Source organism: Lithobates pipiens, unplaced genomic scaffold (assembly GCF_037356315.1).
Source record: "Lithobates pipiens isolate NorthernLeopardFrog02 unplaced genomic scaffold, aLitPip1_a1.2 Scaffold_18, whole genome shotgun sequence".
NCBI classification, from domain to species: Eukaryota; Metazoa; Chordata; class Amphibia; order Anura; family Ranidae; genus Lithobates; species Lithobates pipiens.
The window spans coordinates 375652110-375679001 of record NW_027507758.1 but is presented as its reverse complement, the minus strand read 5'-3'; the positions used below and the strand labels follow the sequence as shown (position 1 = coordinate 375679001).

The 26892-nt window shown below is 43.7% G+C and overlaps 1 protein-coding gene across 1 annotated transcript; it reads left to right on the top strand.

The window, feature by feature from the left end:
* The first annotated feature begins 13663 nt into the window (after positions 1 to 13663).
* Positions 13664 to 26449, top strand: POLR2H (RNA polymerase II, I and III subunit H). The gene is made up of 6 exons (XM_077487740.1): positions 13664 to 13827; positions 17864 to 17951; positions 20687 to 20770; positions 22005 to 22098; positions 24083 to 24166; positions 24255 to 26449. Exons 2-6 carry the CDS (start codon positions 17879 to 17881, stop codon positions 24370 to 24372), a joined length of 453 nt encoding a protein of 150 aa, XP_077343866.1. The 5' UTR covers positions 13664 to 13827; positions 17864 to 17878; the 3' UTR covers positions 24373 to 26449.
* The last annotated feature ends 443 nt before the right edge of the window (positions 26450 to 26892 follow it).

Here is a 26892-nt window from a genome sequence, read left to right as displayed (position 1 = left end):
AGAGACAGGATCGAGAGCCGCCGAGAAGTATGCTACCGGCCTTTGTTTGATGTGTTGTTGTGTCAACACCCCTGTTGCGTGTCCCGTGATTTCAGCAATGTACAAATGAAATGTTTTGGTATAATCAGGGATCCCGATCGCAGGTGCCGAAATTAGTAACCTTTTTAAGGTGCTAAAAGATTCATGACCTGCTTCTGTGAGTACATAGGGTACTATTTTCAAGCAATCATATAATGGCTGCATCAGAGAACTGGCATGTGGTATCCATTGTCTACAATATGACACCATTCCCAGAAACATACGAAGTTGCTTAAAGTTGCGTGGGATATTCATTTGTCTTATGGCCTGGACTCGGTCTTCAGTGAGGTGTCGAGTACCCTGGGATATACAGTGGCCCAAAAAGACAACCTTTTTCTGACATACCTGTAACTTAGTTCTATTCACCTTGCACCCTTTTTCAGCCAGGAATTGTAACAATGAGAGAGTGGCTTTTAAACAAGTATCGTTATCCGGACAACATAACAATAGGTCATCTACATATTGCAACAATACACAAGTGTCAGGCGGTAGCCATTCCCCCTATTTTTACTTTTTAAGGTTTAGTCAGTGGGGCATCGGACAAAAGACCGTCATAACCACTTATGGGTATGGTGTCACGGGATGTCATGTGTGGAGGGACTACTGAATCAGACAACAGACTGCGTGACGCTCCTGTGTCAACCAAACAAGGAATATGTTTACCTTCCACCTTCATCAACATGTGGAGCATTTTGTTCTCTGATTCAGCTAGGACTGGGGCAAGTCATGCGGTCGGATCGTCCCTATCATTGGTACGCCTCTGTCTGTAGTCCCTCGTGTCTCTGTCCGTGTTTCCTTCCTGTTCGTCTTTTATCCTTTTCCTACAGTCTCTTTTTATATGTCCCACCTTGTTGCAGTAATAACAGGTAAGAGGTTTACGGGAGGAATTCCCTCCTTCATTGACCCGGGCAACAGTGTTAACTCCCGGTGTCCTTCTGGGTTTAGTTTCTGCTAAATCAGCCTCTATGCCTTGTGCTTTCTGCAACAATGTTCCTCTGTCCCGTATGGCTCTCCATTCGGGAGTACATGCCTTCAGTTTGTCACCTATTTGGGGTACTAGTCCTTCCATAAACTGTCGATTGAAAGCCCTAATGGTGACGGGTAAGGCTAAATCTAGACCTTCGTCAGCCATCATGCTTTCCATGTTGAGGTAAAATTCTGTAACAGTCTGACCTGGGGCCTGTTTTATGGGCGCTGTCGAACCCCTTTCCTGCTGTTTCCCTTGGCAAAATTCTCGTAACTGAGCAATAAACAGGGGTCTAGAGTCTATATGACGGGGGTGTATTCCTGGTGGATCTGTGGTAGGATCCCCATTCGGTCTAAGTGGGGTAAGTTTAGTCATGAATTGATTAAACATCGTCAGTGTCATTTTATGTCTACACAAATCTTCCCCATCTTGCCAAGTTGCTTCATGTGTGTCTAGTAATTGTGTCACGAATCTACAGAATGCGGCAGGTTTTGCTACGGGATCAGGAGCATTCTGTATTAATGCCATAAGAGTGTCAGCCGACCAAGGTGTCCATGTCCTCAGAACGACTTGTCGGGTCACTGTAGGTGGCTGTCCTGCTTGACCCGCATTTGGATTATTTACTTGTATTACCCTAGTCCGACTATGGACTGGAGCTACGGGCTCTGGTCTTTGAGCGCCGCAATGCACACATTCCTGTGCCCAGTCTGGGTTCTGGGTACCGCATACTCGGCATACCCATCCTCTTCCTCTTAAGGAAGGATAAAGTTTTGGTCTTTCATTACCTGGTGTGGTAGTGTTATAAGGAGGTGGAGTATCTCCCGTATTTACCCTATCGCCGGGAGCAGAAGGAAGACTTTTGTGTCGGACCTTCATATCCCATCCACCTTTTTCCTGACAATACTCCCATCCCTCCTCTTCAGCCCTGTTGGAAACCTTAATTAAACATTGTATTTGTGATACCCATCTGTTCTGCAATATCTCTCCCTGTCTGTCTTTCTTTATATTCTCCCAACCTTCTACACTTAATCCATTGTCTCCATCCATCCCCAATTTCTTGAGAACCCTATTCGTGCCCTGTGCCTTATCCTTCCCATACAACATTGTAATTATGTCTTTAACAGCATAACATTTCTGAGATTCCTCCTGGGGTTTACCATGTGTCTGGCCCATTTTGACAGTCCTGCCTAGGTGGCGTTTGGATCACTTACTAAGTGTCTCGTTGCCTTCTCCTCCTAGGGTGCCAAAATACTAAAAACCTCTCCTAGATGAGATTTCTGAAATCGAATTACCTTATATGCTAGCCAACTGACAAATATTATGACCAGACTGACGGCTACAACATATACAAGCATTCCCTTTTGGTGGCCAAACACATATGACTAGGTCTCCGGGACTTTGTGGAGACCTTATTTCCCTTCCCATTACCATGGAATCTCTCAGCATTCGTTTCTTATTCCTGCTTTATTGAGGCAGTCAGGACTTATACTTTCAACCCGTTTTTAGGCTCATGAATCAAAAAGCGTATATCAAACTTAAGTGTCGGACCCCCAAAGTACTCTTACGAGTTAAGGGCGCATTCCGTTACCCATTGGGATGATATATGTTTCAATTCACACCATACAAACAGGGCTTATCTCAGTCACAACAGACAGATGACAAGTAGACAGACAAGAAACAACGGTAACATAAGCCAAAATATTAAGTTCAAGACCCGCTTACTACAGAGGTTGGTGTTTACCTGAAGAACAATTCAGACAGATCAGGTGGGCACAAATCTAAGAAGCACAGAGTTTATAAGAAAATAAAGCTTTTCTTACCTGCGCAGGATTTGTCTGTGGTTCTTGATGTGCCCGACCATTTCGTTCCGTCCTTATGTTCGTTCGCCTCTTGTAGTTTCTTTCTGCGGATCCCTTGTTCGCGGCGCCAGAAATGTTAGGTGTGACCTCAACAAGTCACCTATTTGTCAGGTTATGTTACCGTTTCCCAATTGTTAGTTAGAGTTCTTATCTAAGCAAAGAGACACGGAGGTATTCAGTATTTCTGCTCAGAAGTTCGTGTTTAACTCTGACTCTCTCTCTCTGACTGACTCTGAGCTCTTTATTACTTCTCTTTTATAGACAGAAAAGAGCAAACATCAGCAGTGTAAAAAAACAACATTTTTGCAAAGAAAAAGCAATTCTCCGGGTGTTATCAGCTGATAAGACAATCTTCTGGGCGTAGACTGCTTTTTAGGGCTGATGCGGCCTCTCCTTATGCGTACGTGACTAAAGATGACGAGTCCTTATTTTACAGAGAAGGATAAAGAGACAAGTATTTAGTAAGACATATTGTCAACCATTTTGTTTTGACACCCCTTAATCCTTACACCCCAATGTAAGGAAATCCAGTCCCAGACCTGCTGACTCCCCATTAGTGTGTGGTTCCCTTGGGTTAAGTGGAAAGTGTTACATGCCCAGAGATGTTATCTCAGGCTGGTGGTAGAGAACATTTGTTATTCCTACCCTGTTTGCCTATAGTGATAATGTTGTCCCTGGACCCTGTACTGCTTCCTTTCATATTGTATCACATGGTATCTCCATCACATGTTTTTACCAAATGAAAAGAACTCACTGCCCCAGGTGTAACTGATACGCCCACTGGAACACACACCTGAGTGCTAGCCTGGCATGCCTCCATGGTAAATTGTCAAAATAAGAAATGGCTGCACCTCACGTGGCTCCAAGTAAAGTTTATTGGAATATGAAAATATCAGAAATAATTCAGCACATTTTTGTTGTGTGAAATGCGTCTACATTGACCACTGCTGGTGTCCTCTGGTGTCATTTTGGATATTTTCACATTCCAATAAATTTTACTTGGACCCCACATGGGGGCTCACCTTACAACAACATAGGGCATGCCAAGGTAAGCTTTAGACAGGGTTTAGGATCTTTCACAGCTGTCATTGTCATGGTCTAGCCTTTTACTGACCCTAGGCCACAGTGATAAAGTCTACCAGAGGTCACTAGTGTGAAGGGAAAAGAGCCAAGTGAAATGGCAAGTGCATGGGAAACACATTACAATGGAACAAAATAACAATCTGAAAGCCAAGAGAAATCAACAGCAAAGTGTGAAACCTATTTTTTTAACTAGAAAAATGATAGCTGTTTGAGCACAAAGACACCCTTGCAGGGAAGAGCTGACGGAATTATTCCAACCCACTGAAGCAGATACAACACTTCCTGCCAGTGGCGTAACTAGAACCTTCAGGGCCCCGATGCAAGAAACCATGAAGGGCCCTCCTGAACCCCAGCCAGGGCCCTTCCCTCCGAGTCCAGTGGTGGAACTCCAGGGCGTGGTCACAGGTATGACCTTTGTGAGCCCTGTAGTTCCACCACTGACATCAGTAGTTTTTTTTTTTCTTTTTTTAGGTGCCCCATTGGGGGACTGTCCCTAGGCAGGATGGGATCCCCGTCCCCAGAAGAGGGGGAAAGAACAGACATCGGACTGAGCGGCAATGCATGGAGCAGGAGAGGGGTACTCTGAGGAGCCGGCTGAGGACACAGGTCATGCGGGGAATGCACAACTAAAGAGCAGCCAGTGCGATAGTCGAGCATGGAGCTCTGCTAGTCACCCTCCACCTCTAGCCACCCGTGTGCATGGTGCACTGGTACCCCTAGCTGCCTATGCTGCTGCCGGGGCCATATGTAGAGGGGGCTGCATGGGCCCCCTGCAGCACAGGGCCCAGTTGCGGTCGTGACTGCTGCACCCCCTATAGTTACGCCCCTGCTTCCTGCGCCAGGGCAGGTCTACGGCCTAAAGTAATTGATTACTGAGCACATAGTCATGGCCACAGTAAGGGCCGTGTTAATGGACTTTTGTATCTGTTATTGCATTCTCATTAAAGTCCACAAGAATGCAGAACCCACTTAAAGTGTATGTCAACGGAAAATGCACAAAAAACATATTTAGTACATGTCTGGAATACATGCACATTTTCAATTTTATCCCTTTAAACATGCTGTAAGTACAAAAAAATAACTGTTGATGTGCTAGAAATCTAGTATGCTTCTAACTACCTCTTTGTTATGACAACATATTGGAGGTAATTTATCAAAACTGCAGCAGAAAATTGTGCATGGCAACCAGCAGCTTATATATTCGGCTTATTCAGTTAAGCTTTGAAAATGTAAGAGAGAAACTGATTGGTTGCCATGCACAGCTGATCCAAATTCTGTCTGCCAGTTTTATATTTTTAAGCTGGGTTCACATATATGCAAATTGGATACGTTTTTAATTGCATCCAATTCACATAACATGTGAGTCTGACCTGCTTTCAATGGAGCTGGTTCACACATGTCCGGGTTGGTTGCAGTGCAGTTTTAAAAAAGGGTCCTATGCGTTTTGAATTCAGGGGAAAATTTGACCTGAATGGCACCTGAGCCAGAGAAGAGAAACGAATAGTACACGAGACTGCAAACCACACCCCAGATATGTGAACCCGGCCTTAGCTCGGAATTCCAAAGCATGCTGTGTTAGCCTTGCCTATTTAATTTCTGAAGGATTACAAAGAACACAGACCTCTTCTCATCTCTGTAATCCCTCCTTGTTCACAAAGGGCACAGGAAGTATCAGTTTACAAGATTTCTGATGAAATCAACAGATATATTTATTTTTCTAAAATTCCTTTTATTGAATTTTTAAATGACATACAAAAAAACAAATACATATAACAATTGGGGGAAAGTCTGATAACAGGCCTCACTCCCCAACAAAAATTAAAAACACGTCTCAGCATTGGGCCCTCAGTATAACTCTGGGGCTTGAAACATGAGCATAGTAACAATAATTATAATTATAGTTGAACACAGTTTCATAGAAAGACATATTCTAGCTCCACACAGCTATGGTATACCAACTACCATCAAATACTAACATCAGACCCGGATATGAAATTCCTAGGTCCACAGCTCACCCCCCACAACTTTAATACTTAAAGCGGTTCTGCACTGACTAAAGTAAAAAAAAAAATACAGTCAATAAATGTAAAAGATATCTATATTAGAATATGCTCACTTGTTTTTTTGGCTGCACGTTTTCTCCGTCCGTTTTTATCACTAATGAACTCTTTTAAAAATTTTCTTTGACCGATGTCATTTTGCTTATGGGCATTTGAAGCCCACAAGCAAACACTTCCTCCTTCCCTTCGTTGTGAGGAACCAGCATTCATTGCCGGTTCCCACGCATGCTCAGTGGCTTCACAGCTACGAGCGGCGTAATCGGACCTCCGCAATGACTCCTGGGATTCATTACACGATATCCTAGGAGACACAGCGAATTACACAGGAAATGACACGGATCCCCGCATATAGCCCGCCCACCCCCGCAGGGAGAAAAACAAACATGAAGTCAGGATAACAGGTAGGCTTACTGCGTAGACAAATGAACCAGCAATTAGCTGATTTTACATGGTCTAGAAGCGATAGAGCTCAAGTTGATAGGATGAGTGCAGAACCACTTTAATAATCTTTAATAATCAATCAATACCCACCCAGCTTCATACCTGACATAACATGAATTTCTCCACAAGTAATAGAATATATCCATTTAATCTATATTTCTGCACTTATTGAATTGATATGACAAAAACACTGCCCTCTTGAGGGTCGCAAGACAAATCAATACCCCCCCCCCAGTTGCCCTGACCCTGTGAGTCCTCTGCCACCTCTGACACTCTGGGTTCATACTTTTTTTTCTCTTCCCTTCAAATGACAGCAAGAAGAAAGAAATACACCAGAATTGTTTGAATAAGCACATTTTACTTAATGAGATAGAAGTAAAAGAAATCAGAGAGTTAAGTTTACACTTTAAAATGTTGTCTCCTACAGGAATGCTGTTATTAACTAAAAAACAATCGCTTATATGATTCAAACATTCACCAGTGAACACTATAATCTCTGTGCTCAATAGAGTGCATATAAAGCCTATGTGAGCAGGCTACAGGAGAGCAGAGGAATGGCTCTTATGAGTGTCAGACCTCTCTCTACTGCCCCTTCACACATAAATGCAGAAACAGTAAATAACAAGTACAATCTTTAGCAAAGAGAACTATATTGCAAATCAATCTGCTCGTTCAGATAGTTGAATTATAACTCTATGAGCTTCAGTAAAACAAATCCCTAAACTGGGGAGGGAGGCGAATGTAGTCCTGTGTTGATGTGTGGCAATCTGGTTAAAATATAAGTATGATGTAGGGCCCTGGGGTTTAGACAGGGAGCTCCTCACCAAATTCCTTGTCAGGAGTAGCTACTGTAGATAGTTGTTAGAGCTCCATTGATTTCTCCCTAAGTTTGGCCTTGTACTTTTCTCTTCTGCTACCAGGTGGCCGAAGGACAATTTAAGGTCAAGTTATGGGTATATGGGATATCTCAGCCAATGGGCAGAGGTTTTCTTGAATCCCTAATGCCGCGTACACACGATCAAACAATACGGCCGTGTGTGTGCTAGTCCGCCGTACTTTTGAAATGAACTGACTTTTCCCGCATGGAGCACAGACTGTGACATCATAATGGGTGGGGACATCACCCGGCAATGTCCCTATATAAGTCGCTGCACGCCGCGTGCCTGTCATTGTGGCCAGAGACAGCGACGAGTCAACAGCTCATGAAGAGAAGAAGAGAAAAGAAGAACAGAAGGCAGCGACAGAAGACCAGGCCACCGCTTGTAAAAGAGCTATAAGAAGGCGTGGAGGCCCGGCAAGAAGAACCGAAGAGGGGGACAAGACCCCGAAGTCAGAAGAAGAGGGCGGCGATGAAGAAGAAAGCTCCTCCGCTAGTAAAAGAGCTAGCAGAAGATAGTGGAGGAGTCCAGCAAGAAGACCCCGGAAGAAGACCCCTGGAGCTGTGCAATAAACTATTTTTAACCCTTGTGTGTTGTGTTTTTTTTTTACATTTTTTCACAGGTGAATGGGTAGGCATACATTGTACCCCATACTCATTCACATAGGGTGGGGGGCCAGGATCCGGGGGCCCCCTTATTAAAGGCGGCTCACGGATTCTGATAAGCCCCCCGCCCGCAGACCCCAACAACCAACGGCCAGGGTTGTCAGGAAGAGGCCCTTGTCCTCCTCAACACGGGGACAAGGTGCTTTGGGGGGGGACCACGCGGCCCCCCCTTCCCCAAAGCACCCCCCATGTTGAGGGCACACGGCCTGGTACGGCTCAGGAGGGGGGGCGCTCGCTCATCCCTACCCCCTTTCCTGACCGGCCGGGTTGCGTGTTCAGATAAGGGTCTGATATGGACCTAGGGGGGGACCCCCATGCTGTTTTTTCGGCATAGGGCATACCCCTTTAAGTCCATACCAGGTGACGGGTCCAGCGACGCTTCATTCGCTTGTCCCAGCTACCTGGAGCCGCGCTCAAAATGAACGGACTTTCCTCCATGTGTGTGGGCATGTCTGTTAATTTCAAAAGTCCGGCGGATAGTCCGGCTTGCAGTCCAACCAAAAGTGACGGTTCTGCTGGCCGAAGAACCTGTCGTGGTCAGAAGTAGAAGGGAAGCTGTTGCCACTAAGGGACCAATCGTTTTTACCATGAACCACAGTGAGTAACTGAAGCATGTACCAGAGCAACATTCTCACCAAACGGGCATGATGAAGAATCGGGAAACTTCAGGTGGTGATCAAGTCAGGGACCCAACCAGCGGAAGTGATGCTTGCAGAGCAGCCTTGTGTGTCAAGCCAGGGACCGAGCCGGTTAGCAGGGATGAAGCTTGAGGAGTATCTAGAGTGCCAAGCTAGGGACCCAGCAGGGAAGCGTGGGTGACGCTTGGGGGATGATACCAACGCAAAAGCCTTGAGGAGCTCACGGGATTCAGAGTCCAGTGAGAGACTAGGAGCTCAAGTGGCTGAAGAACTACAAGTGGACGTTGTAGTGAAGTTGAGAGAACTGTTGAACTTTGTGTTAGGAACTGTTAAGTACTGTTGCCATAGGAGACAGCAATCCTGCACATGCAGAAGTGGTGCCTTGCTGGGGCCTTTCCCTGTACGGCTGTCCTCCTATTGAAGTCTCGTAGTCTTCCAATTGAAATTGCAACTACTCAAGGGTGTCCTGGCCCTCACCCTCTTTCCCTTCAAAATATAAAAAGGACTGTTAAAAGAAATAAAACCTCTTTTTCATACAAGAAGTGTCTGGCGTCCAATGACTTTCACCATCTTTGCACCCACTATGCCTCACAACCCACTACATATTGAAGGATGTCAGCTGTCTTTGGTCTTAAAGGTTCTCATTAGACTGGAAGAGGTTAAAGACTTTGCTACATTTGGCGCCCAATGTGGGGCTCAAGGTGTTGTCTTTGCAGCAGCTGCCCATAGCAACCAGCTTCAGCTCCATAGGGACTTCGCCTGGCTCCGTGGGAAGGTGCAAGTAACATTTAGCCTTCTTATAGACTAGTTCATGAGTGAGATGGCAGATTGGAGAAAGTACGCTCTAGGTGTCTATGTTGACCAAAAAACCTGTCGTGATCGATACCAGAGTGCGGTACACACATAATGGTCAGCTTGCTTTATACACGGCTGGGGTCTACGAGTCTCTGGGATTGATTTGTGGAAAATTTTCTGGCCTGACAACACAGTTGAGGCCTTGGATCGTCTATGGGCGCTCTGGGGAGCATCTGTTTGAGGTTACCTCTCCAAACCTACCTCCAAGGATCCTACAAGTGGATTGGAACAAGAGTGTTGCTGTCCCTTCTGAGAATGCTGTCTCAAGTTTGTCGGTGGTCACACAAGTTGTGTAGGAAGCTGCTACTTCTACCACAGCGGCTACCTCAGGACCCAGCACACCCATCCCTCCCAAGGGCCGAGGCTGGGCCAGGTTGCTTGCGTTGATGACTGAGTTACCCAAAAGAAAAATACTGGGGTCCGGTAAGTCAGTGAGCAGTGAGCATGGTGTGCCTGTGGGGGAAGTGATACCAGTGTTGACCTAGAGGTGCCAACCAAGGTGAAAGCTGAGAGAAATGATCTGCTGTCCGAAGAGTGTTCGACTATCTCAGATTCTGACATTTCGTCTGATAAGCTATCGGAACACTTTGTCTTACTCAGGGATCAGTGAGAGAGTGATGAAGAGTTAACTAGCAATGTGCAGGAAGATAAGACACCTGCTACTACTACTGCAAGTGTACAGATTATGCTGTCGGCCAGTGCAGCTCCACTGATTAGCATTGCCAGGTCCTTTGAGGAGGATCAAGAGAATGAATGGGTTCCCGCAGACTGGCCTATTAAGCCCATACCAAACTACAAAGCGGATCGCAAGCCGGAGGCGTTTTCTAGATATCTAGTTCAGTGTGCCCCAAATGCTTATGTTCTATCTGGGTACGGAGACTCTAAAACCCTGGCTCGGCTGTCTAAGATCCAACGTATCATCATTAAGAAAGTAGCAGAAAATTACGGGTATTTATACCCCTACATTCCTCCTCATCTGGAAGAGGAGCTCTTGGAGAAGGAAACACAGTGGGTGGATGAGGCCATCCGGGAATTCCTCCTGAAGGTGGACTTTCTGAAATTATCGCCTAAAACGTCTGGGAAGTACCTCTCAGTGCTGAATACCTAGGGCTATGGCCACAAGATTTATCTGGACAGAGCAGAGCTTGGGAGCAAGCATGCACCAGTGCCCCCATAGCAAGTTGCTTGCTATTGGGGGTTCTGGTCAAGGGGGGGGAAACAGGAGTGCAGGTGGGGGACTGGGGGGATTGGGGCTGCTCTGTGCAAAACCACTGCACACAGCAGGTAAGTAGGACATATTTTTATTTTTTATTTTTTTAATAACATACCTTTAGAATCACTTTAACAGGCTAGAAAATGCATTTTAAATCCAACAAGCCTAATTTTTTACAACACAGCGCACAGATGTGAACAGCCTCATTGGAATATGGGGATTAAGGATGAGCTCAGGCGTGTTCCCATGGTCCACGTGCTGAGCCCACCAGGAAGTCGGCACAGCTCTGTGCTAATCACAGACAGTGAGACATTGCCCTGATGTGCGGCTGCAGAGATCGGGCAATGTCTCAGTGCCTGTGATTAGCGCAGCGCTGTGCCAACTTCCAGGCGGGCTCAGCACATGGACCATGCGAACACGCCTTAGCTCATCCCTAATGGGGATTTAACTAAGCTTCCTGAGCCATTATAAAAGCGAATAGGCTGGCCGGTGCAAGTACGCTGAGAGCTGTGGATTTTTATATGTCATAATGTTTCTTTTTATCTGTAAGTAGACTACAATAAAGTTTCTGTGTTTTACCTCTACCACTCTTCACTATTGGTGCTTTTTCCTTCTATTGGGTTATTATCTCTGTCATGAATGCACAATATATCCATCTCCTTGTGTGAGTCCTGACGTTTTTCTGAGATTGAATATACCTGGATACCCTTATGACCTTCCTATTGTGTTTGGAAATTGCCATTTGAATGCATAATTTACCACCTGCAATATATAATTACCTTGTGTGTTTTTCATATTCTTCTGGTAAGCAGTTTGATTGCACTGGGGGGTGGTGTGCTTTCTTTAGGCACATTGAAGCGGTGGAGGTTTTACATCATCATTTTTATTTCATTTTTACTTGGGCTATCACAGATTTTATAAACCACTGAAGAGCTGCATTTTGGACTTATTCTAGGTTTACCTGTAGGTACAAGTGAAAAAAAAAAAAGACTTTACTACCAATTTAATTAGGAGCAGCATCTGCTCTATGTTCTAAGTTTAGAAGAGTGGTACAAGCATTGTGCATTCACAAATCTTTGTAAGATCCTTCAATGTATTTTCATAACAAGTGTTTTTATGCGCTGCAAAATGCACAGATGTAAACTGAGTCTAAGGCCGGGTTCAGATATATGCAAATTGGATGCGAGTTTCTGACAGGAGATTCAGGGGGGTGCGGTCCACATTTGGAAAAGGTCCTGGCGGTCTTCTGATCTGATTCAGGTCCGAATTCAAGCAAAGATTTGGACCTGATTTTCACCTGAACAGTGAACAGGGACACACCGGACCCCTGCTGTGAGTCGCGGCATGTGTGAACGGAACCTGAGACCGGCAGTGGGTTACTGAAAGAATCACCAGGTGAAAATATAGGAAAAAAAACACAAGCACCACATCTAAGGACCAGTAAGTTATAAGAAATATGTTCTATTTTTGATTTTGGGTTCATTTAAAAACACATAGGTGTGAATGCAACCTTAGTAAGTAAACCGTAACCCCAGTATGCCATGACTGCCAAACACAGCTGCACTTTTTCATTTTTGTTTTTGTTACGGGACTCTGACAACTGAGGTTCTAGCTAAATTAAATTGTAAGCATATGGGTTGCCACCTCACCCCTTTACAACTAAACACACGAATTACACTGGTTCTGAGGCTAATTTAATGCAGATAAGGCACCAAGTGAGTTTAATTACCACCTTAATCAGCCACAGAATCTGTGTAATTAATATGTGTGTGGGTTTAAAGGGAGGAGGTGGCAATGATCCCTTGGAACTGGTTCATTGAAACTGGAGAAAAAAAAAAAACAGCACAAGGGCTGCTTTACAGCTAAATTGAAGTTCGAATTTTCCCATGAACTGAAAGGTAACATCTGATTGGTTGCTATGGTTTGTGCTTGTTTCTCATGCCTCAGCCAAGATGGCGGCACTTTTGTTACCAATTCTGACGGGTTGCCATATCTGATGGTGTTTTATCAGATTAAGCAACCTGTCAGAATGTGTAACGGAAGTGACGCTTCGTCACTGCCATTTTGCTACACCCTGCACTCATCCGCAGTAAGGATACACTAATAAGGGGGCAAGTGGACATTTAGTTACACCCACCGGAGATTTGCATTGTACATGTTTTTAGAACAGTAAACTGAATTTATATAGTGAAATACAGTACTTATAACTCTGTCTTACTGTTTAGATGTTGAATTTTAAAAGCTACGGCAAGCCTGTTGATCTCACAGGTTTGCTAATGGGGCAGAAGTTTGCTGCTTTTAAAATTCAACATGTAAACATTCACACATCGTTTATACCGCCCAACTTTTTGAGATAGGAATGAGGGACACCTATCAGCAAAAGTATGCAGGCATAGGACACACCCATTACCACGCCCCCTTAAAGGAGAATTGTACAAAAAACAAGATTGGTTAAACCCATTTTTTTTTTTTTTTACCTCTACTATTCCTTTATATTGGCTTTTGGAATTTACAAATGCAGCAATTTAGAAATCAGATGAAAGGTTTAGCACTGGAAAACACGTTTTGATAGCTAAAAAGTGCATTTTATATACATCTATATAGATCAGACCAAAATGAGGAACAAATGAGGAGGAATGAGGGACACAGGGATATTGCTCCAAATCAGGGACAGTCCCTTGAAATAGGGGACAGTTGAGAGCTATGGTAGTTGTAAGTACTTTATTTCACTATATAAACTCAGTTTACTGGTAAGAAAAAGTATAAAATGCAAACTCAAGTGGGTGTAAAAAGATGTCCGCTTGCCGCCTTCTCAGTGTTTCCTTACTGTGGAGTAGTTAGGGGTGTAGCAAGATGGCGGCAATGAAACGTCACTTCCGTTACACATTCTGACGGGTCACCTAATCTGACGAAACAGGGGAGATCACAGACACACCACGAGCTCTGCACTGAAACGCACGGTGCGTTCCAGCAGGGTACCAAAGATTACATAGCTGACAGGAAGCGGAAGTGGCGACCCCCGGAAGTAGTGGTACTCCTGAGCAGCGTGTCTGTAAGGCTCTGAACGGCCTGTTTATCCAGTGTTTATAGGTATGTATCGTCATTTGTGCTTTGTCCGTCTATATTAGATGTTACATTGCGTTCAGATGAAATTAACAAGTCGGGGTGCTGTGTAATGTTCTGAGTACAGTGTGCGCTGGTCTTCGGCCATGCTATTCTTTCTGATCGGACTGTGACATGGCATAGAGAAGACTTGTAGGAATTCAAGCTCCTGTTTCTTCATCCCATCGCCTCATATCACAGATAATTAGCCTTATACACTAAACCAGAGCCAACAATGTGTGCACAATACTGTAGCCAAAAACAACCCCCTTCCAGTCTCCTGTAAACAGATCAGCTCCGTACCAACGCCGTACAGAATGGTACCTGTATTTAGGACCCATTGCGTTCAGGGCTACTCCTGAACCCATACTGGTGCAGTGTTCAGCGGCAGCCTGCCTTAAGTCTTCACATGCTACCTGCAGCGGGGCTGGACGCTGCAACTGTCCCTTCTCCTCCTGGTTGCACTACAATTCTGGGACAGGTGCTGCACTGCTCCTAGATGGCCTTGTGTGCGAAAAGCCACTGTGTCCTAATAGAACATATGTGTGGATGTGGGTGCATGACCCTAAACTCGCCCTGGGTGTGTTCAGGGCAGTGCACCCACACAGATTTTGCATTGGAAGCAGCATAGACATCAATAGGACTGCATGGCACAGGAATCCACGCAGCACCTGTGCATACTCATGTCAGTAAAACATGGCCCAGGACGGACGGGAGAGAGGACAGAGGAGAGCTGCTGATGATGGAGGCACGTAAAATGACCACAGTGTCGGGGCTCAGCTGCCATGATAAACCGAGGTTAGTTTATAGGGGGAGGGCACAACCAGGTAGGATCGGCCAGGTATTTCGGGTGATACAGGGGACCAAATTACACAGCTGTGCTTTTTAACATGCTTTAAAGTAACAGGATCCAATTTACGGTTACAGACGCTTTAAAGCTGAACTCCAGGTATGCATATGAATTGATGAGTAGGCCTATGCACCTACCCTGTTTCCCTGAAAATAAGACCTAGCGTGATTCTCGGTGATGGCTGCAATATAAGCCCTACCCCCAAATAAGCCCTACCCCCCATATAATCCCTACCCTGTTTCCCCAAAAATAGGCCCTACCCTGAAAATAAGACCTTCAAGGTCTTGAACTATGGCTTATTTGGGGGGGTAGGGCTTATATTTCAGCCATGACCAACAATCACGCTAGGTCTTATTTTCGGGGAAACGGTAATGTTCTATTGTGAAATTAGAGAATTGCTAGTAGTTGCAAATGCTCTGCTGCATAGTAACCACATGGGGGTGTTTGTTCGGCACAGGCGCCATTCACAGAATGCCTTGCCTTTTTTCTTAATGAACACAATGTGTTCTTTGGTGGAGAAGAGGGGGTGGTGGCATCTCAATCCCCCACCTTGTCCAATCAGATAACATTTTGCATTTGTTAAAAAAAAAAATGCAAGGTGCTTTGTAAATGGTGCCTATGCTGAGTGAAGGACCCCCTTCTATCTTTAAACCTCAACTTTTCGGTGATGGAATAGTTATGACAACAGATGATATCAGGTAGTAGCTATTACATTTTGGAATATACTAGGGCCGAAACTAATCGACAATCGATTATGAAATGAATCCATTACCATTTTCATAATCGATTAATCGGCCACTAACATACAGTGGTGTGAAAAAGTGTTTGCCCCCTTCCTCATTTCCTGTTCCTTTGCATGTTTGTCACACTTAAGTGTTTCGGAACATCAAACCAATTTAAACAATAGTCAAGGACAACACAAGTAAACACAAAATGCAATTTGTAAATGAAGGTGTTTATTATTAAAGGTGAAAAAAATTCCAAACCATCATGGCCCTGTGTGAAAAAGTGATTGCCCCCCTTGTTAAAACATACTATAACTGTGGTTGTCCACACCTGAGTTCAATTTCTCTAGCCACACCCAGGCCTGATTATTGCCACACCTGTTCACAATCAAGGCATCACTTAAATAGGAGCTGCTTGACACAGTAAGGTCCACCAGAAGATCCTTAAAAGCTACACATCATGCCGAGACCCAAAGAAATTCAGGAACAATTGAGAAAGAAAGTAATTGAGATCTATCAGTCTGGAAAGGGTTATAAAGCCATTTCCAAAGCTTTGGGAATCCAGCGAACCACAGTGAGAGCCATTATCCACAAATGGCGAAGACATGGAACAGTGGTGAACCTTCCCAGGAGTGGCCGGCCGCCCAAAATTACCCCAAGAGCGCAGCGACGACTCATCCAAGAGGTCACAAAAGACCCCACAACAACGTCCAAGGAACTGCAGGCCTCACTTGCCTCAGTTAAGGTCAGCGTTCATGCCTCCACCATCAGGAAAAGACTGGGCAAAAATGGCCTGCATGGCAGAGTTCCAAGGAGAAAACCACTGCTGAGCAAAAAGAACATCAAAGCTCGTCTCAATTTCTCCACAACACATCTTGATGATCCCCAAGACTTTTGGGACAACATTCTGTGGACCGATGAGACAAAAGTGGAACTCTTTGGAAGGTGTGTGTCCAAGTATATTTGGCGTAGAAGGAACACTGCATTTCATAAAAAGAACATTATACCAACAGTAAAATATGGTGGTGGTAGTGTGATGGTCTGGTGTTGTTTTGCTGCTTCAGGACCTGGAAGACTTGCCGTGATAAAAGGAACTATGAATTCTGCTGTCTACCAAGAGATCCTGAAGGAGAATGTCCGACCATCTGTTCGTGTACTCAAGCTAAAACCAACTTGGGTTCTGCAGCAGGACAATGATCCTAAACACACCAGCAAGTCCACCACCGAATGGCTGAAGAAAAACAAAATGAAGACTTTGGAGTGGCCTAGCCAAAGTCCTGACCTGAATCCTATTGAGATGTTGTGGTATGACCTTAAAAAGGCCGTTCATGCTCGAAAACCCTCTAATGTAACTGAATTAGGACAATTCTGCAAAGATGAGTGGGCCAAAATTCCTCCAGGACGCTGTAAAAGCCTCATTGCACGTTATCGCAAACGCTTGGTTGCAGTTGTTGCTGCTAAGGGTGGCCCAACCAGTTATTAGGTTTAGGGGGCAATCACTTTTTCACACAGGGCCATGATGGTTTGGATTTTTTTTCACCTTTAATAATAAACACCTTCATTTACAAATTGCATTTTGTGTTTACTTGTGTTGTCCTTGAATATTGTTTAAATTGGTTTGATGTTCCGAAACACTTAAGTGTGACAAACATGCAAAGGAACAGGAAATGAGGAAGGGGGCAAACACTTTTTCACACCACTGTAATGGGGTTAAAAAAAAAAAAATTAACCCTTTATAGTACAAAGAGCAAATCGCTACTGTTAATATTACTTTCACTGTCCATAGTAAAAAATGAACCCCTTACAGTAGCGATTATTTGCTCTTTTTGTAATAATTTTAGTTTTTTTAACCCCATTATGTTACTAAACATCTCAGGCCTGGGTCACACCTCTGTGCTTTTTGGTGCTTTTTGCAGAAACACACTACAGTTCATTTACATGGTTTCCTATGGGACACATTCACATCCATGATTTTTTTCAGCTGTAGTGTATTTGGAAAAGACAAGGACTTTTTTTAATGCAAAAACTGTGCTATTTTGGTTCAATATACTTCAATGGAGAAGCTGCAGAAAAGCATGTAATAATGCGTTTTTGCGGAAATTTGTGTTTTTTAATCTGCCCAACAACAAATTTTTTTTTTTTTTTAGGTTATTAACCGATTAGTCGAAACAATAATCGATTATGAAAATAATCGTTAGTTGCAGCCCTAGAATATATATTAATTTAAGCTTTAAGTCCGAGCACAAGTAATCTAGGATGTGTACCAAAGTTTAGTGCGAAAAAGGATCTAAGGAAACAGGTTTATTCATGAATATTGCATCCACTAGACTAGAGAAATCTAGTCTCAAGTGAGTGAGAAGAAAATGTCCTGAACCCTTTAGTAAATCCTTCTTTTTTTTTTTTCCCTCAGTATTGTAATGCTGTGCTTCATTTATTCTTTTCCCCATAGTGTCTGTAGGACATCATGGCTGGAATTCTGTTTGAAGATATCTTTGATGTAAAGGATATTGACCCTGAAGGAAGAAAGTTTGATCGAGGTAAAGTTTAAATCTGGCTTGCTTGGCAATAGTTCATGATGCTTTTCCACATTATTGCAAATAAAATGTTACATAGTAGGTGAGGTTTAAAAAAAAGTCCAACCTATGTGTTAGATTATATGTCAGTATTACATTTTTGACCTATCCATATTACAGTTTAAGGAATCAGTTTTATTCCATTCTTCCATCTTATAAACAAATGTGCTGGGTCCTGCCACAATGGCACTTAAAACTTATGTACAGGCCAAAAAGATGCTGAAATGCAGCAATGTGCTCACCATATATAGAAGAGCTATGGTTTCCTCCATAGTTGTGTCCATTTTATTACAGTTCTTTTTTAAATCATGTCATCAGGGTTTCAATTTTCAATGGAGGGGGCTGGTCACTACAGCCACGCCTATTTTCTGGGAGACAGGACTCGCCTTTTAGATTAGCTTTGATCAGCCTTATTGAGGCGATGGTGACATATGCCAATCACTGCATACATTGAAGCACAGATAGTTTCTGCCTCCCCACTCTGTCATGACTCCTTTTTAGTCCCACCCCTCTCCACAGCTTAGCATTGCTTTGATCCCTGCCTATCTCCACTTAGTCCTGCCCTTCTTCACAACCCTGCTAATATAAATTCTTGGGGTCAGTGGGAACAAGAGCCCGTATAATGGTGGCTAGTGGAAGAAAATTACCCTTTTACAGGGGTGGATAGAATGTCACCTTACAGACAGATAAAAAAAAAGTGCCATTGGTGTAGAACTATCCAGGCATTATCAGATGGGAGGTAGAAATAAGAAACTCCAGGTTGAGAGAGGTTGTTTCAGAGCATGCTCCTTTCAGTTTATAGAACTTCTCTAGTGCAAAATCTAAAATTGATTTTGAGCTATTTAGATGGGTTTCTCTAGGCAATCAGAAGGCTGAATGCTGTGGACTTTGAGGGACATGCCTATATAAGCTACATGCCTATATAAGCTGGTACTGACGTAATAGTCTACAGATTCCTCCCCTAAGCAGCTTCTCCTGCAAGATTTTTCAAAGCCTGTTGATGACATGATAGGGAGTAATAAAACTTGTTTATAACTATAGAAGATGGTAAAAGGAAAACTATTACTAGGGCATGATGTAGAGGGGGCATATGAGGTTTGGATGTAAATGTGGTCATGCTTGGAGATTTGCTTTAAAAGTGCACCATTATACATTTTATAACACATAGGCCACCTGGATTCAATATATCTATTACAAGTAGGGATGCACCAAAATTTCGTCCGCCGAAACATATCGGCCGAAAATGGCCCTTTCGGCAATTTGCAGAAAGGAAAAAACGGCCGATAATTGAGCCGAAAATGGGGTGGGGCCTGAGCGGGGGCGGAGCACCGCCCCTGGTGCCGCCCATCACGGGAGGTGTATAGCGCAGGAGAGCAACCTCCGCCGTCTGGTTCAATAGAGCGCCGGGAACATCACAGCTTTAATTTCAATAGCTGTGTGTTCCGCCGTCGCATACAGCCCCTCCCCCTTGTTCGGGGAACTTTGATAGACAGATCTCCTGTCCAGATGGACGGGGGATCTGTCTATCACAGTTCCCCGGACAAGGGGGAGGGGCTGTATGCGACGGCGCGCGACGGGGGAACACACAGCTATTGAAATTTAAAGCTGTGATGTTCCCGGTGCTCTATTGAACCAGACAGCGGAGGCGGCTCTCCTCTCTCTTTGCTGCATCACTGGCTGCACGAGGGGACACAACACTGGCTGCACGAGGGGACACCACACTTATCTCTTTTATCATGTCGCCAGTCTCTGACCACCTCATGTACCATGTCGCCAGTCTCTGACCACCTCCTGTACCATGTCGCCAGTCTCTGACCACCTCCTGAACCATGTCGCCAGTCTCTGACCACCTCCTGTATAAAGATATTTTTTTAAAACAGTCATTTTCGGTATCAGTGCTGTTTCGGTATCGGTTTTCGGCCTAGTGTATTTTTCATTTTCGGTATCGGTTTCGGCACCAAAAAACCCATTCGGTGCATCCCTAATTACAAGCCCTTGCCACTGACCCCACACCTGTCTACTTTATGTTGAGGAGGTGTGGTAAATAGCATTAGCAACTACTGCAACTGCATTCCTAATCCAGTCTTGCATAATTTGACTTTTTGATATCAAGCAAGATATCTCATATAAGGTTTGCATTAATAAATTACAACTTGTTTCCCTAATTTATCTTCCTGACCGCTGCATTCAAACCTGCATTTTGTGCAGTATTCTCTTCTCTCCTTCCCACCAACCTGAAACCCTCAACAGGCTCTTCTATCTGACCCACGACTTCCAAATACCTTCCCTTTCGCCTATTCTACACCTCCATCTTTTGACCCAGTTTACACCCCCCCCCCCCCCCCCCTACCGGCAAACCCAAACCACAAGCTTTCCCTTGTAATAAAATAAATGCACATATAAGTCAGACAGACAATTGAAGATGAACCCACTGTTGTTTTATTACTTGTATAACTGTACATGCACAATAATTACATATGCACTGTAAGTTTATTTCTCAAGTTTAACTGAAGATAACTATTATGAGAAAAGGATGAGAGCACCATTATGTATTGGCATAAATTAGATGCAGTGAATAATAATCATGCTTTATTCACATTTGTGGAACAACTTTTAACAAAAGAAATGGAAAAACAAGAAAGCAATGTAAATCTAAAGTCTGTATAGAAGACTGTTACATGTTTATATTTTCTCCCCAGTCTCCAGGCTGCATTGTGAAAGTGAGTCTTTTAAGATGGACCTTATCCTTGATGTGAACATTCAGATATATCCTGTGGATCTTGGTTAGTTTTTGATACTCTCGCTTTTCATGTACTATATATAAAGTATGCAATATCAGAATCTTAGTCCTGGAGTATTCTGCCCCCAAAATTAAATTTTTCTTACTATGCATATGTTGCTGTCCTGCTGTAAGGCTGCTTGGTTCTGCCTCATTGTTCCCTTAAATCACCTCACAGCTGTCACTACCTGACCTGATTTCCACTGTACCTTATTATCTCTATTCTTCTCCACATTCATAGCAACACTGGCAGCTCAGCCATTGTCTGTCATTTGCCTAGTCTGTAAGCCCTTTATGCTTCTTTGCTTCCGATGTCCTTTTCCATTTCTTCTCTGCTTCCTGTGATTGACTGCTTCTCTTCCCCCTCATATCTGTTGGCCGCCACTGTTTGTCATGTATCTTTATAGTAACCTGCACATGCTGTGTAAGACGGTGATGCTTTCTTTGCAGCTGACAGATTTTAATTGTCTGAAATGCTAAAGTCAAAGCCTTTTTTGTTTTGTTTTTCTGGACAGAGTGGAGAGGGATTAGAACACCTGCAAGGTTTTTATTGCTGTCTGTGCCACTTTAGGGAGATTCTTCCTCTCTATTTGTCTAGTATATGAGATGGGAAGCTTCCAAATGGGATACAGATGGCAAATAAAAACTCCATTTAAAATGAATCTAGCTTCATAAAAAGGAGAATGGTAATGTTGTCACACTCCGGTTTGTGGTGATTCACAATTTCCATCAAAATATACATTCTCTACCGTGGTGTATAATGCTTACAGTGTGGTATATTCATGTAATGAAGTATAATATACAAAGTAGTAATGTGGGCTGTGTATCATACAGTGAGCATTGTATATGTAGAACAGTATGAAGTATGTCCATGTTTCACTGTGTACATAGTGCCGTATATTGTATGGTTCACACCATATACATACAACAGTATACTTGAAGTATTTACTACTGTCTGCTTTCCCCTCTGAGACTTCAAACAGACTTGGGGCCTGTGTCAATGGGATTTTTTTTTTTGTTTTCCCATACAACTCTATGGGAATGCAAAATCTGCATAAATCATGTCAGAGGTTGACTGCGGGCCAGATACACTTCTCATAGAACTTTAAATTATCTGAAAAGTGGCAAACTGATGCCATTTATGCAAGGCCAAAGCTCATTGACACAAGTCCTGACTAATTTATTGAATTATTTTTTGTAATGTGTACCTGTAATTTCTATGGTATATTTGTTCTCAGGTGATAAATTTCGCTTGGTTATTGCCAATACCCTATATGAGGATGGAACATTAGATGATGGAGAGTACAACCCCAATGATGACCGCCCTTCCAGGTGCATTACCAATTCTAATTCCTACAAAAGCAAAATCACAATAAGCTTATATTGATTGGTTTGCGCAAAAGTTATAGCATCTACATAATGGGGGGAAAGATTTATGTCAGTTTTATTATTATTTTTTTCACCAGTAATGGCGGTGATCAGTGATTTTTTTTTTTTGGGGGGGGGGGGGGGTGGCCATTGACATTTATACAGCGATCAGTGCTAAAAAAATGATTACTATGTAAATGCACACTAGCAGGGAAGGGTTTAACTGTGTTCCCTCGTGTGTGTTTTTAATTGTAGAGCGATGGGACTAACTAGAGGAGATGACAGATCATCATTGCTAGCTAGTAGGAACAACTATCTGTCTCTCCTCAAAGAACACACATGTCCCTGTACTGGCTCTCATGCCCGTGATCGCACGTGGCCAGCCATCATTGCGACAGCTGGCCATGCACATGTGCACACCTGCTATCCCTGCTTAAAGAGCCAAAGGACAGCTACGGCAGTTCGCAGGAACATATCGACTTCCTGCAGTATAATGACGGCGGCTGGTTGGCAAGTGGTTAAAGAGAGGCAGAAAAACACCATAAGAAAGAATTAATTGAACAATAGATTACAGCAGTGGTCCTCAACCTCTTTTTCACCAGTGACCCGTTTCATGGCAGCCAATTTTTCTAGGTACTGGGGGGAGGGGGGTGGCGGGCTCGGGGAGGATGTTGTGTTTATAGTGGACAGGTCAGGGGATGAGATATTCATGAAGTCTGTCCTCGGGCCCCTTTCACACCATAACCCCTCTTTACAGTAAAGCCCTCCTTTATATCAGTGTCCAACGCCCCTGCCTCCCTTTACATCTCATCTCAAGTCCCCCTTTCAAGTGTTCCCACAGTGTATTCAGTTCTCCTTCACATCACAGACCCCCTTTACATTACAGTGCAGTCCCCTGTGATGTAAAGGGGGCACTGATATAAAGGGGACTGCACTGTAAAGCCCTGTACACACGGTCGGAGAATCTGTCGGAATGCGTCTTATCGGACCGTGTCGTCAGATAATCTGACTGTGTGGTATGCATCGGACTGATTCCGTCCGACCCAATTTTCCAACATGTTGGAAATATTTCCCGACCAACTGGGCTGGTCGGACCTAATCCGATCATGTGTATAGCATTTTGATCGGACCAAGTGCCACGCATGCTCAGATCAAATTCCTACATCAAAGCTATTGGCTACTAGCCTGAATGTAGTCCCATCGTAACGAAATTACGTCATCACGTTCTGAAAGATCGGATTTTTCGCCAACTTGGCCCGACCGTGTGTATGCAACAGTTTCGGACAAAATCCGTCGGACTAAATCCGACGGATTTGGTTGGCAGAATCTCCGACCGTGTGTACAGGGGCTAAAAGTAAGTGAGACTGTGATGTAAAGGGGCACTATAACAGTGCCACTTTGCAGTGCAGTCCTCTTTATATTACAGTGCCCCCTTTACATCACAGACCCCCCTTTCCATTACAGTGTCGCTGCTGTCTCCCCCTCCCCTCCTTTTCTCTCTAACATCAATCCCTGCTCAGGACTCCTACCTGCAGAGCAGAGGCTGTTAACAGTCCTCTTACAGCTCCCGCACCCAGCCAACGATGTCATACTATCAGCAGGGCAAAGGGGGGGGGGAGCTGTAGATCGAAATGGAGAGCGCCTCCCGCCCCCTGCCCTGCTGATAGGATGACATTGTCGGCCAGGTGGGCAGAGGGGTCGGGAGAGGACACACTGGCATGGTTGCACAGCAGGAGGTGAGCGGCGACCGTGGTCTGTGTTTGCCGCTTATCTCCTGCTGTACGACCCGATCAGAAACAGACCGGCGATCCATGGCCTGAGGGTTGGGGACTCCTGGATTACAGGACTTAATGTGGATTATTTTTGGAAAATAAGGATATTGTTTACTTTTTGACTCGTGTAGTTCATGAGATGTTATGTTTTTTTTTTTTTGTTTTTTTTTTTTTAGAGCTGACCAGTTTGAATATGTCATGTATGGAAAAGTCTACAGGATAGAAGGGGACGAAACATCCACAGAAGCTGCTACTCGCCTGTAAGCATTTATTTTTCTTTATCTACGCTTTATCACAGTCATCTTTCTGTTACAAAATTTTTACTTACTATGTTCTGCTTTCCTTCAGGTCTGCATATGTATCGTATGGTGGTCTATTGATGAGACTACAGGGAGATGCTAATAATCTTCATGGTTTTGAAGTGGATTCCCGTATTTACCTCATGATGAAGAAACTTGCCTTCTAAAGATGGCTATTTGGAAAAGAGAGTTATTGTGTAGTAATATGCATTGATGGAATTTAACAATTTAGCCTAGGATTGATTACAAAAGTTCTCTGACCTTTGTATTTTTTGTATTTAATTAAACTATATTTTTTTATGGTTGCTTTTTCTTTTGCATGCAGGATGGATAAATCCTTAAAATATATTCTATGAAGCTTTCGCAGTTCTCAATATGGAAGCTGCATAAGAAATGTTTAATGGAAGCTATACCTTCTAAAAACAATATGCAGCATTTATAACATGCATAAAGAAGCAGTAGGCTACCCTAGTAGATACATTTAGGTTCACCTTTAAAAAAATTAAAATAAAAACACCCCTGTGGAGTGCAGTCCATAAAAAAAACATTCCTTAGTGCTAGACGAATACCATTTTTAAAGATGCATTGATACTTTTCCCATATCTGTAGGTCATTTGTGCACGGAATGAAGCCTGCCCCAAATGATTCTGATGGTTTTTACAGCTCCGTCCTGTCCTCTTCTCTAGGACAGGTCAGCTGTTGGGACAAGTGCCCCCTTAGGGGTACAAGAGCAAGCACCCAGCATATGCACAATACTGTCTCCTGTTGCCAAAGATAGCCTCAACAGCTCTTTCCTGTCGCAGCTACTAAACTAAATTCTCATGTGCGTGGCTCAGAAATAGGATGGCACTCGTCCTAGAAAAGGACAGGATGGTCCTGTGAAATCTGATGAGCGGCGACCACAGTCCGCACAGGGCTGCCACAGACAACAGTCGCCGTTCACCTGCTGTGCGGCGTGCCTGCGTGTCCTCTCCCAGCCCCTTTGCCCGGCTGACAATGTCATCATATTAGCAGGGCAGGGGGAGAGAGGAGCTCTCTATTTAGATCTGCAGCTCCTCCCACCCCTTGCTCTGTTGATAGTATGACGTTGGCTGGGCAGACGAGTTAGGGCAGGCTTTACTCCATGCACAAATGGTTTATAGGAATGGGAGGAGCGTAAATGCAAATTTTTAAAATCGGATTAGTATACAGGGATGCCAAACTCAATTGTGGAATGCATCAACATTATGGTTGCCCTCAAAAGGCCGGTTGTATCTGTAAGACTACTGATCTTTTTGGCTACATGGCATGCAAAGTGCAGAATTCAGGGGTGTGCTGTGTGCAATCCCCAATTTCCCCATTCCGAAAGGTTCTTTGCATCTCTACTCTCTCCTAGTACCCCCCCATGTAGATGGCATTACTACACATGTATCAAGCTTTAGTACCTCCCTGTGTAGGCAACTCTGCCTCGCCTTGCAGGAAGATTGTTCTCTCTATGATTCTGGAGATCTGTCCCTGCCATGAGTGCATTCAGGGAACTATTAGATACAGGTTCTGCAGATAGGAAAGCTGTCTCTTGTATACACAGACGGCTTCTGTGTATACAGGTAAAAGCAGGAGCAGGGGGTGAGAGCTGGAGGTGGCGAGATGGAGTTCCACTGTGTACGAGGGCCACATAACTGGCAGCCGGATTCAGCCCACAGGTCTTGTAATTGACACATGGCATAGAGTTTTGTGTGTGGGTTTTTTTTTATATATATAAAGGTGAACTAAAACTTTAAATAACTGTGTACTCTCAGACCATTAGTGATGCATCCTTCAGTGGCTGCTCTGTACTTATTGGTAATTCTGGCCTGTCCTTTCATGAAGTGGACATTATGAAACAGACATGTCCACTTGTCTACATCATGAATCACTGATAGAAACAGCATGGCCAGCAGCTCTGAACACTGGAAGCAGGCTGTGGTGTGCAGTGCTCATGGTCTGAGCTAACAGGCATACATATTACTATTTTGTAAGAATGCCCAGTGCTTACTACATGTTTTTTTTTTATTCTTTGTTAATAAAGGTACAGCTGCACGTTAATGGTGTTCATATTTCTTGCATAATGTGACACAAGGCTAGCTGGTGGAATTTAATTGTATGTACATATATTTTACTAGTTTTTGAAAGAAGCCTTCTTTTCAGTAATATGTTTTAGAGACGTTGGAAGTTGTCAAATGATTTTGCCATTGTAAATAAAACACTTGCTATGTTTTTTATTTATTTTTTTACACTACATTTTCCTTTATTTTATATACAGATACTCTTCCCCATAAAATCCTGTAAGATTTTTATAGACCTAGCTACAGTGAGGGGGAAAAAAGTATTCAATCCCCTGCTAATTTTGTACATTTGCCCACTGCCAAATAAATGATCGGTCTATAATTTTAATGGTATATTTATTTTAACAGTGAGAGACCAGAATAACAAAATTATCCAGAAAAATTGCTTTAAAAAAAAGTTATAAATTGATTTGCATTTTAATGAGTGAAATAAGTATTTGACTCTTTCACAAAACATGACTTAGTACTTGGTGGCAAAATCCTTGTTGGCAATCACAGAGGTCAGACGTTTCTCATAGTTGGCCACTAGGTTTGCACGCATCTCAGGAGGGATTTTGTCCCACTCCTCTCTGCCGATCCTTAAGGTTTTGAGGCTGACGTTTG